Raw genomic sequence first — 16,423 nt, forward strand, 5'->3', positions numbered from 1 at the left:
ATGTATGGGTTATTGGACTTTAAAAAGGAAACCATTTTACTCTTTTTGTTCTTTTCTAAATTTCTTTGAGTACGTATCTGTCCACCTTTTGAACCCCAGCTTTGCAATTGGAGCCACATAGTAATAGTAGCACTTATAGTAGTGGTGAAAGACCCTTCTCTTGCTGAACAGTTGCATGTTCAAGGGGGTGTGAATGTGAGGCAAAACACTGCTATCAAGGTTGTGTGTGCAGTCAAGATTACCGGAATCATTATAGGTTAAAACCAGGGAGCCTGATCAATATATCTGAGGAAAAGGAATGGGTAGACTGCTGTGTCTGCGAAGAGAAATACAAGACCTCAGGACTCAGTAACAACCTCTGCAGTAAGTTGCATTCATCAAAATCTGGGTTTGAACTCCAGACTGCAGACTATGGTGTTTCAGGCCAGGAGAAGAAAGCATCTGGCTGCTGTGTTGATTTGGAGTCATTTCCACTGAAGCGTGCTGGAGAGGCTCTGGAGGGAAGAGCAGCAGTGATGGTGTCAGCTGTTTGGCAGAGGGACCTGTGCTAAAACTGTGTCTGTCTCTGTTTTCTAAGCCAGGGAGACTTTATTACCAAATATTATGCGGCAGGTGACTGACTCTGTCAACCAGCTTGTCTTTGTTCATTTGGATGCCACCTGCTTTAGTACAGGTAATGATGTATCATTATCTGCATACTTTGCTCCAATAATATTTTTCATTCATTTTGCAAAGACCTTTGGTTTGTGTCTGCATTTGTCGAAGAATCAGCTCTTTATCAAAATGAGCCATGAGCATTTATCATACCACATGAGGCCAGTTTATCTGTCTAGCAGGATTAGTTTTATTTGGAGGTTCCTTTTTCCCTGCACTTTTCTGATAAAAGTAGGATTTGAGGGAGTGCACATTAACTCCAGCTGTGCAAAAGTGCACACTATCTGACCCTGGCCATAGCTTTAGAAACAGCAGTAGAGACTGGTTCCTGGAAACACCTGCTGTTAAAGCTTTGCCTGCTTCCGCTACTTTTCGCCATAATTACATTCCCCTGCCAAGATGTTTTATTTCATTCCAATTGCTTGGTTGTTCAAGGCACAACTGTTCTCACAGAAAATCACAGAAACATTGCTCTTGTCAGGCGGGACATTTGGTGCCACATCATTCGATTCTCAGCTTCTGTAACGAACACAAATCACTTTCCACACGTGAAACGAGACAGTTCACCCCCAGCGTATCCCCGCAGTTCATACTGTTTACTACCTGCACCATCACACCTTGCTCCTGTTTGGTTCCTGTCAGCTTTTGGAGGTGTTTCTCTCAAAGCTTCCATATCTCAGTGATATGTGTCTGCTGGGCTTTGTATTGACACCCCTGGGGTTTGATTGTGCTCCTCGCTGAATCATTAGCGAGCTGTTGGAATTCATACAGGGAACACCCCAGGGAGCAGAATCTGTACCTCCAGATATAACTACATAACCACTTAAGCAACAATTGCTTTAACTCCATAATGAGAGGTAAAACTCCTGGCTGAATCTAGGTTAGACTTTCCCGGCAGAAATAGTGATTAAATAGGATTAGATGACATTACATCTAGGTTGCATCATAGCTGCTTTAGAAATGTCATAAAAAAACTGTAAAGAGGGTACAGCTATTCTCCTGTTTGCACTTGTCTTCTATGCTCCTAGTTGTTATTATGATTATATAATAAAAAGGTAATATAGGAACTATTTTTATGTTCACATGTTTGGTCTACATCTGCTGATGAACCTAATAACCCCCTTGTTGGTTTGGGTACAAACCATGAATATGATAAATCATGACAGCAAAAGCTGAAAATGTTCATGTAACATTTCTCTATTATGTCTGTAGGAAAAAAATAAAACTATTGTGGGCTAAAGTGTCATTATGCTTTTTTAGCTTATGTAGATCACTCTATTGTGTGACTACACTCCTGATTCAGGAGCCTATAATAAGTCACATGTGCGCAATGTCCAGGTGACCAGGTGTGACACATGGTTTTAAATCCATCATTGACCATTTGCATCATGCCCCGGATGCATGTAAAGAATGTACAGTGCCACAACCTTCAATTGTTTTTGTTTTGTTTTCAGTTCATCCTGTCACTATACTGTCAGTGTATACCGTGGTGGAACTAGATTATATTATCAGCTAGTCCCTGTTTGCATAGGTACATTAAAAACACTTGGGACATTGAAACCGGTTTATAGTAAAATTTGCAACCTGATCTTTACCAGACATATTTCCTTAGTTCCACACTTGACCAAACTTAATTTAAACAGTGTTGAACTTTTATGACCGCTCAATATGTAGAGGCCTCTGTAGCTTTGGCCTGTACCTTGTTTAATAGTACTGTGTGTTGCAGTGCAGACTGAAGTTTATGTTAGAAAACTCGACATATGGCTGCAGATCAACCCTATTTTAATTCTCTATAGCGGCAAACCGGAAAAAAGGGATTGTGGCAGAAGGTCCAACCCATGGAGAAAGCATCGTGTGTGTGTGTGTGTGTGTGTGTGTGTGTGTGTGTGTGTGTGTGTGTGTATGTGTGTGTGTTTTGATGTTAAGAGAAGGGGAAAGCTTTCTTGTAAACAGACACGTATGTGTTATCTCAGCAATATTTGTCAGTTCTACTTCCCTTCTCTGTGGTATGTACTTCTTCTGTGAGTGTGCATGCATGTGTCTGCCTGTTTGTGTTTGTTTACCCCCATGCATGCTCCATATGAGGACGCAGAGTAAAAAGAAGTGTAACGTTACATGAAGCATGAATAAAAATGCTGCATTGGAGCTTGAAAACAGCTTGATAAATCAAGACCCGATCTGAATGACAATGAGGCTCTGTGTTGTCACCTTGCCTTCCTCATACAGTCAGTGTAAAACCACCTGTACCTGTCTCTTTTGCTCTGTCGTACTTCGGCCATTGAGGTCAATCTCTTGGGTCTTAGTCAAGCTTAACCGAAGCATCTACAGTAAATGTTACTCCTAGACGGCCTCAAAGTGACCAAGGTGCTCTGCTAGCTGAGGCTGCCCAGTCTCCTCCGGAGGTGTTTGTGCCAGTGTGACCTGACAGGGGGAGAAACATATGTCTTTTAGCAGGCACAGTACTATAATTAGCACAGTATTTGTCTCTGATCAGTCCACAAGGTCACAAGAAAAGTCAACAGCAAGTAGCCTCCCCTACTCTACCTCTGGCTTTTGGAAGTATTGCGATGCAGCCCTGAAAGCAGGCTATGTGGGTTACAGACATGCAATAGTCTTCATCACTCCTGATCAGTTGTTTCATATACCCGTAAACCATCATGTTTTTTGGCAAATTTAAAGATAAAATTTGCAGCTTAAGCTAGTGCAAACACAAGTCTTAAAATCAATCTGCTATGCTCCACCCAGCTCTGCTACACTTTGGTGCAAAGCACTTCAGGTAGTTGTTGTTGTTACTGAATAAATATTTGGAGAAATGGCTTCTTATTGCATTGTTTCTGAATTGCTGAGTTTATTTTGGGTGTGCTTTCCTGGCATATGGCAGTAACATTTGCAGCGATTTATCTAAACATAAAAATCCACTCATTCATCTTTGGAGCTTTTGACTATATCTCACAGGTCTTCATTCAGCTATTAAAGCTGACTCAGGTATGTGGATGTTGCTGATTTGTTATTCATATTAGCAAAGCAAAGTAATCATGGGTAGTGGTGTGAGAATAAAGATTATCTATTTTACTACTATTTTCAGTTTCTGTCAAATTATTTAATTTGTTTTTAAGGATTATTTTAGGCAAGTGGCTATGTAAACAAACAAACAAAAATTTCCCAGGCAAGCAAAACTGTAGTACACCAACACTGCTGCACCTTAGTTCTGTCCTACTGAATAATTTGCAACAGGTGCATTTGTTTTATTATGTATGTGCCACTGCTAGCAATACTGTCCCACCAACTTTTGTTACGTAGCATGTTAATGACATGTTGTGAAAAATCAGGAGACAGTGTAATCAGCTTTTCCTTTGTTTTTTTTGAAATTCCTTCATGTTTGGGATGAAACTGAATGACTGGGCTGGGTCAAGGGCTCCTGTTGCATCAGGAGTGGTACATGGACGCATAGTTCTTGAGAGTGAATGGGCAGCTGTTGCTCTCCCAGACTATTGTAGCTGCATAGTATGTGTGAAGACCCCTCACAGGGTAAATGCAAAGAAAAAAAAAAGTTTAAGACACAGAAATTAATGGCAGTGACAGGGCCAAAGAGGAGAAAGCACATAAAATAAAAATAAACACCAAAAAGACCTAAATCATGTGTATTCTATATGTTTTGTAAGAAGAGTTGTTTTTGTATGAGTATCTAGTGATGATTTAATGAGTTAGGATCAATGCTCATGACCAGTTACTTATCATGTCTGTGTTTATGCTGTGCCCCTTGTGTGTACTACATACGTTACATTCTCCACACCTGTGGAATAAAGGCTTTTTCGAACCTTCAGTCATTCTTGAGAGAACACGGCCAATCCAATTTGTATACATTATCAGCTTAAATGAATCAACACATTGGACAAGCTGATGCCTAGTAACAGCGAATACTGTCAGCCCATCTGGAGAAGCCCCAAAAGCTTTCTCACCAAATATCCTCATTATATTATATCAGTCTGTCTTCTGTCAAAACCCAGGACTTTTTGTGGAATTTAACTAGCTCATTATTTACCTTCATTACATTCTTCTATCATTCAGTCTTCTGCTTCCCATTTCATATGTAAAACATATGTTGTTGTTTTTAGCATTAATTGCTGCGGTTTTATTTAAACTTAGTACTTTGAGTACAAGTTTTGGAGCCCAAATTGGGTTTACCTGGATAAGCTAAGCAATCTGATGTCATACCACTCGCTTTATCTTTAACATTTGATTTGTTTAATTTCTCCAAAAGGGCAAGAGAGGGAGAGTGAAAGAGGGAGATTTAATCTGTGGATGCCACTACTCTGTGGCTCTGTAGTTGTAAATCGATACTCCATCAACCAGTTCTGAGTTTGAGCTTGGTCCCATGTGGCTCTTTGTCTTCCTATTGGTTCTAGTGGCTCACTGATCTTCACACAGTCCTGACTGACAGGAGAGAACATACGTTAACTTGCTCTCTTATCTTGACAGATGCAAGGACAGATAAAGGAAATCAAGAGGAGAAACTGTTAACCCACTCCAAGGACACTGTTTAATTCACCACCATGGGACTAATCGGCATATATTAATGTAGTTACATGTAAAAATATAAAGTACATTGTTATCAAAGTAGAACAGGACATTTTTAGCAAACCACAACCCTCAAAGGAGTCAAAAAAATTCAAAAATAAATTTCAAAACAACTTTTAAGAACAGCTTGTCTAAAGCCTTGTTAATGAAATGCTTTAATTTGTATGCAACCATGATATCCCATTAATGTTTAGAAGATTTAGTCATTTGTAAGCAGGTTTAAACCAATAGGATACTTTATGTTTTCTGCTTCGACAACACTCTTCTACTTCCCTTTGAGCAAATGAGGCCATTTGTCTTCTGATGCCCAAAACAATGTACTTATCACTGCATTACCTATTAAGCCTCTCATGGCCTCCGATTTGAAAGAGCAGTCATTAATATCCTTCATAGCAAGAAATATATATTCAGGGTGTGTGTGTGCGCGCATGTGTGTGCGCGTGTGTGTGTGTGTGTGTGTGTGTGTGTGTGCGTAAATAGCAGATGACTGAAAGCTGTCAGCTGCTCTGCTCTTGGACAACATTGAGTGATTGAGTGAGCTGAGTTCTTGACAGAGTGCATTAAGATGTTTGTCCAGTAGCAGCTTACCTACATATTCACACTAAAGTTTGACTAGTGTTGGTTTGTCACGCTTCTTGGTTTATGTTTTGTACCTACGTTCAAAACCTTTTTCTTGACACTAAAAGAATAAAATAAAATAAAAGAAAAGAATTCATTGTCTTCTCTAAGACTATTTTCTTTTGAACTTTATGTATAAAAAACCCTTCACTTAGAATATGAGAATGTAGTGTTGAAAATCAACCAAAGTTAATATTTTAGCAAGAGTGTACAGTTATGCAAGTAGCTTTTTAAGAGTGTATTTAGGCACTATGAAGCTTTGACTTAAATGCTAATGTCCCACTGACAATGACTATGCTGCAGGTATAAAAATTAGCATTTTCACCATTTTTGTTTAGCATGATATCTCTTGTTAATTAATAACTACAAAGAAAAGACCAGGCCACAGTTGTTCTCTTGCATCTCTTCCATCTCTTGGTGGCCTCTCTCTTTGGTCTCCTTAATACACTTTGTTTTTCAGGATGGCCTGTTTTAGGAAGATTTATACCTATGTCATGTTCCTTTAATTTGTGTTAAGTGTTCTTTTGTCCTCATGGTGTAGTTTGTTGATACTGAGTCACCAACTAGACATTCCAGATACAGATAAGACATTGCACTCAGGTAATCTTCATTTACCTAATTGTAAACTTCTGAAACCAATTGGCTACAAGAGAAATGATTTAGGTAAGATATTTTAACAGGGGTGAGAACCTATACAATATAATATAATCTATATAATAATTATTTTATAAAAACTGAAAAATTGAAATCTAATTATTTAATTTGTTCTTAAGGATTATTTTAGGCAAGTGGCTATGTAAACAAACAAACAAAAATTTCCCAGACAGGAAAAAAACTGTAGTACACCAACACTGACACACCAAAATGACCTAAATCATGTGTATTCTATATGTTTTGTAAGAGTATCTAGTGATGATTTAATGGGTTAGGATCAATGCTCATGACCAGTTACTTGACCAGTGCTGACCAAAACTGGCTTCTCCTAATCCGATGTTAAGCTTTGCTGTATATGAATATCAACCAGTGTAACTCATATACTGTAGGTCTTCCATGCATGTGCACATGAATAGCATTTACGATAAAGATAAAAAGATTTAATTAAAAAAAAAAAAAAAAAAAAAAAAAAAGGGGGAAAAAAAAAAAAGAGTAGATGCATTAATATGTTAACATCCGTCACAGAGGGAAGGCTCCAGGTGGGGTTGTCAGAGCGTGGAGCTCCTTTGCACTGTACCGCCTCCAAAAGACAGAACATGGCTGGGTTAACTCCCCTGTGTGGGCCCTCATCCTGTCTGTCACATCCTATTTGTAATCCTCATGATAGGTGACTCACACAACATTGAAATGATAGTTTTCCTCACATTTTTATCAACTGGACTGGAGTTGTGATTCTGTGTAAAGGTTTACTATACAAGATTGTGTGTTTGTATGGACTTGCATGCATGGAGTACATGGCAGAGGGAATAATGTTCAGCAAGTGCTATCCTGGACACCTACAGTACAGTAATATTGCATGTTTCTTTTTATTCATGCTCACACTTTCCATTTAGATTCCATAAGTGTTATTACTGTGTACAAGCCCAATTCAAAAAAAATGGGACAATGTGTAAAACAAATAAAAACAGAATGCAATGATCTGCAAATCTCAATAACCCATATTTTATTCACAATAGAACATAAACAACATATCAGATGTTGAAACTTAACCATTTCATGAAAAACATTAGCTCATTTTGAATTTGATGGCAGCAACACATCTCAAAAAAGTCGCACTGGGGTCAACAAAAGCCTTGAAAAGTATTTGCCCCAAATCAAAAACAAATTAAGGAGCATTTGACAAATAATTAGGGTAATTGGCAAAAGGTCAGTAACACGACTGGGTATAAAAGGAGCATTTCAGTGAGGCAGAGCCTCCTGAATGTGTAGATGGCAGAGGTTCACCAATCTGACAAACTGCATCTAAAAATTGTGGAACAATTCAGAAAAATATTTCTCAATGTAATATGTTTAAAGGGTTGTGTATTTTTGAGGACCCAAATAAGGTGACGGTGAGAGGAGGGATTCAAATGAATGTTTTATTAACAAAACATTGTTAAAAAATTCACTCCAGAAGGAAAGAAAAAAGCACGTACTAACTACTGACTGACTGAGCAAAAAAGAAATAAAGATAAACCAGAAGAAGGAGCATGTACAAATCAACTAAGTGAAAAACAAACCATATAACTAAACAAACTTATAGTGATTAACAGACTAGGAAAAAACAAATATGCAGGGTACTAAAGCAGAGACTGGCAAACAGGGACACAAATTACTAAACAAAGTGTTTAAACAGAGACGGACTAATAGTGACAAACAGAGAATCAAAACTCACTCTGGAAAGGGGATAAACAAACAAGGACAAATGGAAAACCAAACCAAATTCTATACAAAGTGACAGACAGGAATAAAAGGAATAAAGGACCAGATCTAAATACTTAGACAGAAACTAACAAATGGGGGTTAAACAAGGTATCTAAACAGAAAACAAACAGACGAGGGAGGGAAAGTGTAAACAGGCAGGGAACAGACCTGGTTTAAATAAACGGGAACAAGTGAAACTAATCAAGACTGACAAGGTGAGTGAAGAAACCAAAAAGACTAATGGGAAATGGAGCTCAGGTGCTACAAAATAAAAGCCATTAACAGGAAGTGTAGAGAGAAATGAAAACAAAAGTTGAGGATCATGACAAAATGTGAACATTATCCAGAAACACTGCCGTGTTCTGGGTAATGGAAAACTGTTCTGTGGTCAGATGAATCAAACTTTAAAATTCTTTTTGGTAACCATTGACGCCATGTCCTGCGGACTAAAGAGGAGAGGGACCATCCAGCTTGTTATCAGCTGGAAGTTCAAAAGCCTGCATCTCTGATGGTGTGGGGTGCATTAGTCCCTATGGGGTGGGCAGTTTACACATCTGGAAAGGCAACAAAGGCCCAGGACTGTCGCGCAGCTAGAATCCTGCATCAGACAAGAATGGGACAACATTCCTCTCCTAAAACTCCAGCGACTGGTCTCTTCACTTCCCAGATGTTTACAGACAGTTGTTAAAAGAAGAGGGGATGCTACACAATAGTAGACATCACCCTGTTCCAACTTTTTTGACAGGTGTTGCTGCCATCACATTTAAAATGAGCTCATATTTTCCATGAAATGGTAAAACATCTTAGTTTCAACATCTGATATGTTGTTTATGTTCTATTGTGAACAAAATATGGGTTGATGAGATTTTCAGATAATTCCTTTCTGTTTTTATTTACATTGTCTCAACTTTTTTTAAACTGGGGTTGTATGTCACTCCCCATTTCTGCTCACTTATGATTTTTTTCAGCTTCTTTCTAACAGCTTGCTCTCTTTTTATTCTACAGTAATTTTCTCCTTCAGCTAACCCTCGTTTTCTTGCCCACCCCCCCACAAGCCTAACATTTTAAAACATTTCCTAATTGAAACAGAAAGTCATTCTAAGCAGATGGCATGAGCTGGCCTAAGTAATTATCGGCAAGTGAACCACGGCCTCAGTAGACCTTGACTGAAATAAGTAGTGTGCTCAGTCATATTGGGTAAGAAGCTCAGAAAAACTGCACGACGTAGGCACATCTGACCTGCAAAAGCCATATACTGGATCAGTGTGAGATTTTTAAGGTCTCTGCCATACACTCAAATAAAGTCTTAAGCAAAGTATTAACCAGCACATACTGTAGGCACTAGGTTCTCAGTCCTGCCCTTAGTCTTCTTTTTGTTCATCTCATGGGAGTCAGAGTAATCAACACAATTTTAAAACCCATCCATGGATTTGGATATATGGCAGTGGAAGGCTTGTTTGGAAACTCAAAATGTTCACCTTTGTACCTGAATAAGAATTTTAATGTGCGAGGATTTGTATGGAAGATCTTATGAATCTAATTATCTTGTTGTGCCTTTCAGCCTGGCATTATCCCTCTAGGTATCTAAGCATGCAGGCTCATCGCTTTCTTACACTGCAACACTTACCAACATGGGTAATAAATAGCCTTTAAAAATCTGCATACATGCATTATGTGAATAAATGAATGTTGTGTTGCTGGGAACACACAACAACTTTTCTTTTTTTAATAATATAAGAACACCACTACTGAGTTTATACACTTGAGGGAGGTGTTGACTTAAAGCATGTCACAAACCTCATTTCCCCTGTAATCATCATGTCTTAACCTTTAACAAAGACTCATATTCCAGCTCTCTAATGAGGACAGAAGTGGCACTTTATGCTGCACTCTAGAAAATCTACCGGCTTCATGTGCAAAATAACTATCAGAAATGTGTTTATTTGTTGTGGTGGCTAACCTAGAGGAATGGCTAACCTATGTCTGACGCAAGAACCCTTTCAATTTGTGTCTTAGCAGTGTAATGGGGTCAGTTCATTATGTTTTGTAAGGAAAGAATGTTAACTTTTGAAGTAAACTGAACCAATGTTTGCTGAAAACACATTTGCTGCACACTGATCAGCCACAATATCAAAACTACCTCGTGATAAACGTATGTTTATTATAAAATATATTATGAAATATACATAAAAGGGTTAAAATCTGCTCCACCATTACAAACAGTAATCTGTAAATCCTTATTTTTATTAAAATATTATTTTATATTATATTTTTAATTACTGTACATGTTTTGTTAAAATTATCATAATCAATACTGTTTAAAATACAGTGTTTTCTTAGCGTTTATTTTTGTACTTCAAGTAAAATATAGATCATTTGCTTGGTGCTTTTACTTGACTAGGAATTTTGAATTGTATTTGTAGTGGATATAATTGTTTAGGCCAATACTTGATATTTTACTTGAGTCTGTGTAGCTGCAGATTGCTCAGAGTGGCAATGCTGACGCTGGTCCTTTATGACATTAACAAGACCACCAGTATTACTGTTGTGGCTGATCAGTCTATGCTATAGGTGTATGTCTCATTATAGCAACCGTCAACAAGCCAAGATGATCTTTGACACAGAAGATAATTGACTACTTGGCAGTTATACAAGATTAAGAATTAGAGACATGCAGTTTCTAGTAATCTCAGTGCTTCTCAGAGGCACATCATCCTATGTTTTTACTGCTGGTGTGCAGCGGCAAGACTTACAGCCTCATCATAGAAAGCACCTGTGTGACCTGTAAATGTGAGAATTAGATTTTATGCATTTGGAAAGAGAGCCAGAGAGAGAGATGATTAATATGTGGAGAAAAAAGGTCTATGGCTATAAGGTATGTCCCTCTTACTTTCATTATTTCACTTTATTCCTATATGTATTTTTTCTCATTTAAAATTTAGAAGCTTAATGTCATCATTGAGTAGACCTACGTTTACCCATATACATAAATAATTCCTCTGCATTTACCCTTTCCCTTGGGAAGGCGGTGCCTGAGGAGGTTGTGTTGAGTTCCTCTCTCATGGACACACCTGGTGCATGTGCTGGCATTTGAACTGGGAGACTTCTGCATCCCAGCCTGATGCTCTACCCATTGAGCCACCAGGCCGCCTATGAACCTGAAAATCTCTATGAGCCACCCAATCATAACTGAGACGAGACAAGCTCAGATTGGGTAAAATCAAAAACAAGATAGCAAAGGATGTTCACCTTAATAAAGAACTGAATATGAAAATAAATATGATCCTACAGTAAATGTAAAGTCAAAGCAAACCACATCTGTGGAAAGTAGAACATCATGGAAAAAAATATGTAGCCATGTACTTGTACTGGAAGTACCTGCCAAATCTGGTCTCCCCCGATTTTTTTAGTGCTTTGAAGCAATGATCAAGAAAAAGTTTGAGTTAATGGCGAGAACAGAGGCAAAGTAGTTTAAGTACAGCAAGGAAAGAATCTCGGAAACTCTTGCTTGCTCTTATTCTTTACAGGCCCTCAGCTAAGCTTAACTTCCCCACACAGCTCTAAATGCTATATCTAATTTGGAGCATCAGAGCCAAGATGGGTCTAGTTTAGGAACAGTTGTGGCTCCGGAACAACACTGTATAGCTCAGCTGAGGGCCTTTTAGCAGTGATTTATTAGACCATACTGCAGGTCTTCCTGGAGTTACAGGCTGAGGAAATTGAATGGCTGTGACCTCTGCATATGTCTGTCTCTCTGTCCGAGATTGTGTGTGTGTTGGTGTGTGTGTGTGTGTGGTACATGCGTTACCAGATGATTTTAATGTGTCAGGTTGGAGAGATTTTGTAACACCTCGTGGCCTTTATATCAAAGTTTTCACTCGGTTTCCTTCTTATTGCGTAAACAGACCTTTTTCTGACATGTTTTTAATTTTCAATCCCTAGCATACTTGACATGTTTATCAGCCCGTGGCCTTACTGGCTTGTAGCTTTCTGTGGTAAACAAGTTTGGGAGGTAAAAAGGTTTAACCTCCCTCAGCTTGCAGTGTTCTGCAATCAGCATCCATGTCACTGTTCTGTGACAGAAAACCTGAAGGAAAGATAAGACTGTTTTTGGAGATCAGCAGATGGAGTGTGTGTGTGTGTGTGTGTGTGTGTGTGTGTGTGTGTGTGTGTGTGAGGCATCACAATGAAGTCAAAAAATAGAGAAACTTGAGCTAATTAGTGAGCGATATCCAGGAAAAGGGGAGCACTGGAGTGGGTTCCATTGGAGTAATGTGAGGGATGATTCTGATCTCTTCTGATGAGATGGATGATTGCTGGGCTTCGTATAATGTGACTGGTTTCACCACAGAGGTTAGACCCTACTGCAAACCAACCATGCTCTTTTCTTGTCTTTGACTTCGTCTTCTCACTGTGTTATTCTCTGTCTGTGTCTCCGTGTGCCTGAACAGCCAGGAAAACCTGTGCCCCTGCAGAGTTCGCCTGTTTAAATGGCCAGTGTGTCCCAGGACGCTGGCGCTGCGATGGGGAACCGGAGTGTCCTGACGGTTCTGATGAGGCAGAGGAGACATGCAGTAAGTAAAACCACATCAAAGGCAACTTTTAAAAGATACTGTTAGTTCACATTATCCTGATCTTTGTTTGTAGCTTTGCCTATGGCTTTATTATGAAATTTTTACCGACTAAAGTAAGTGTGATGGACTGGGTAAGGGAATCCAAAGTGACTTCAAAGATTCATGAGACATCTACTGTTATGCTAAAAAAGAAAATTCAAAATTTCTTCAGACTCATTTTAATTTTCCCTTAGAAATTGCTGCGTAGGAATGTTTTTAGGCTTCTGAGACATTTCAAAGACATGGCTGTGAAATAAGCAGCTACAAATACATACAATAAGAAGCACATAAAACTGTTATTTATTTTAAATGTAGCGTTAGGACTTTTTACACACACAAAAAAAGCAGTGGCAGGCTAAGCATGTTGGCTTTTTGCAATTGGATACGCTGTCATGTCATCATCTCCGTTATTTCAGACAGGATTTAATTTGATACGGCTAGAACCTCTATTCAGGTTGCTAATTTCCCCTATTATATCAGCTCGGGCGGCAGTTCAGCCGTCTCCCCTGCCTCCACTCGCCCACACACTTCAGTACTCAATGCAGTCCGATGGCGGGTGCCTCGATTACCTCTCTGCCAAGCTGAGAGCCAAGGATCTCTAGCTGGCTCACTTTAAGCTGTTGCCAGTCTAGTGCACCCACACACAGACTTTGATGGGGGTTTGGCAAGTTGATGTCTCTGCAGCCAGACGAACTTAAGAGTTGGAGGTTTAAACCAGTTATTAATTGTTTTTTTCTTTTTATATCGTTAATTTCTCTTTGCCCCCTGGCTGCTCGTTTTTCTCCGGAGTTAAAGATATGAGACAGAGCTGAAAGCGGCGTATTGACAGACAGTGAGGTCTTACTGAAAGGCAGAAAGGATCCACACACTGTGATGTAGTATGTGAATTCTCTTACCCTGAACAGGTTATCATCACCATCAAAGATTTAGAGTAACACAGTATCTGATATCACATACCCCACTTCCTTAATAAGCTTTTAGGTATATGAGAAGATTTGCATATTGAACTGCAGTTACAAGAAGCCGAGCTGTTGCACAGTGTTAACCGTGACTATAACTTCAGCATAACCAGCTCAGTGCAGCAGCAACAAACATTTAGATTTAGACTCTGAGACCTAAGTTTATATTTCTGAAGGAATTATATTTCATGTTTAATGATAAGGGACACGGGGGTCACCAATGTAGGACCACATGGCCTATTAGGGCTGCTGATAGTGCACAATTTTTTTCCAAGAGATATATTTTGCAGTATGAAAACTACATAAAACTTCACCAGATGAGTTAATTAGCTTTATTTTGGAAGCATGGATTACTCTAGAATGATTTGGGTTATTTTATAAGTTAGTGCTGCAGTGTGCTCTGCGCTTGTTGTTGCGTTTTGTTGTTTTCCTCGTCTTTCATTCTCAAATATAAAATGTCATTCTTCCAGTCCATCACAAACAGTCCATGTTGTGTTTAAAGTCTGCTATCTTGGCTGCAAGCATTTGTAGACTGTAACTATGGGGGTGTTTTTTAAATTCTAGCATAAAATGATGGTGTGGCGAATTGTTAGTTGCTCCATGTTCAACAGGGTACAGTGGTCGTGAAGAGGGGCTGTGATGTTCCAAGAACGAGCAGTCCAGAAATCTGTAGAGGAGTTCAAAAGCAAAGGCAGACTTCTCCTTTACATTACTCATGAAAACGTATAAGTTTTCCTTTTGTAAGTAGCCAAAACATTGCACATTATCTGATGTGAATAGGAAAGTGACAATGCTGAAACAATATATTGTGCAGCTGTGATGGATGCTAGCTGAGCACTTCTGAACATGAGCAGCTGCTGAAGCTGGTGTGTCCTTACACCTGGGGCAGCTGGAGTCCAGTTGGTAGAGCAGTCATCCAAACAGCACAGGGTCAGTGGTTGTGTTCCTGTATCCTCCTGGCTACATGTCAAAGTGTCCTTGGGCAAGACACGTAAAGCAAAGTTGATTCGGTGAACTCTGTAAAGTGCTTTGGATGAGGGCCCTATATAAGCAGACAATTTAAGCCATGTAATAAAAACTCCAAATAACATACTGGATAGCATTTTGATACAAAGTTGCCCCCAAGTTGCTTCTCGGGGGTCAGGCGATCACCTCGCATGGCAGAATGGGGTGTGTGTGTGTGAGTGGGAGAATAGGAATTGTAATAGGCTTTGGATAAAAGAGCTACACAAGCAGAACATTTACATCTCATCTTCGTCTTCTTCACAAATCTCACAGCAACTTCTCAAGTTCACATTGTTTGAATTCTGCAAAAGTTTTTTAATCCAAAGATTGCATCAGACCCCCTCCTGAAAAAATGTATAATCTTTGATGACACACAATGTAGTCGAACACTAAGAACTTGTGTTGTAATTGTAAGAAGGTAAACAAGCAGATTAGAGACAACACTTTTCCAAGGGGGCAGTGGCTCAGTTGGTAGAGTGGCCACCTACCAACCATAGGGTGTTCCTGTTCGTGCCCAGCTCTTCCAAACCACATGCCGAAGCATCACTGGGCAAGAAACGGAACCCCAAGTACCTGTCCCAAGCCCGGTAGAAATTGGGGAAGGTTGCGTCAGGAAAGATATACGGCGCAAAAACTGTGCCAAATCAAGGTGCGGACAAAATGATCCACTGTGGTGACCTGAACTCACAGGATGTGACCTGAACTCACGGGATATGACATGAACTCACAGGATGTGACCTGAACTCACGGGATATGACATGAACTCACAGGATATGACATGAACTCACAGAATAAGAAGAAAGGACAAAAAATTAAACAAAAAAATTGGAGCAATTGTCAGCTGTCTACAAAATCTCAGTAAAGTGAGGAAAAACCATTCAGACTACTACTGAATGACTAACTACTAATATCACAGAATGACCATGATCCCAGAACAATAATAAAACATATTTCACTTGGAAGAGGATATTTACAAGTGACTTTAATAATGCTGCCTTGTCAGATTGTTCAGATATAAGGGTTGGTTGATAATGATGAGTGTTACTTTGGTTCTACCCGTCATTATCATGCTTTGATCTTCAGACTCCTTTTTTTTTTTTTACTTATTCTGGGAGGGAATTAAAATGCATCCAATGAAGCAAGAAATGAATGGAGAAAAAGCCAAATAAATCTTTCAGAGGATAGTTTTGTTACTGTTTATTGGCTGTGGGTGTGTGGGGCCGGTTTGATGAATAATGTAGCTATCGAGCAAAGCTTCTAATGTCACCCTCACAAAGTTGAATGCAAGGAGGAAGACACAAATGGACCTTTGCAGGAAAACCGGTTTATATTGGAAATCCAATTAAAGATAAATGCAGGATGGATCCTTCTCTTGGTAGTAAAATGAGAAGATAGAGATCTGGACAGAAAGCCATTTATATGGAAATCTCATGTATTGACATTTAATGTAAAACGTTTGGGAACAACACTGAAAATTATTATTATTATTTTTATTTCTTTCAGCAATTAATTTACTGCAGTTTGTCTGAAAGATGCAGGTTTTGTTTTAATTAGTTTCAGCTGTGGATTGCTAAAAACATTTGTTGTGCTGGAGGCAAA

General features: G+C 39.1%; 1 protein-coding gene across 2 annotated transcripts in view; it reads left to right on the top strand.

Annotated features, from left to right (window-relative positions):
- The window catches only part of LOC137098387 (low-density lipoprotein receptor-related protein 8-like), a 69,149-nt gene that overhangs the window by 16,698 nt on the left and 36,028 nt on the right, over positions 1-16,423 (top strand). For both annotated transcript variants that reach the window (XM_067474597.1, XM_067474598.1), the window contains exon 3: positions 12,699-12,821. In XM_067474597.1, coding sequence (XP_067330698.1) covers positions 12,699-12,821 — 123 coding nt within the window. The remainder of the gene's footprint in view (positions 1-12,698; positions 12,822-16,423) is intronic.

Source organism: Channa argus, chromosome 14 (assembly GCF_033026475.1).
Source record: "Channa argus isolate prfri chromosome 14, Channa argus male v1.0, whole genome shotgun sequence".
In the NCBI taxonomy this organism is placed as follows: domain Eukaryota; kingdom Metazoa; phylum Chordata; class Actinopteri; order Anabantiformes; family Channidae; genus Channa; species Channa argus.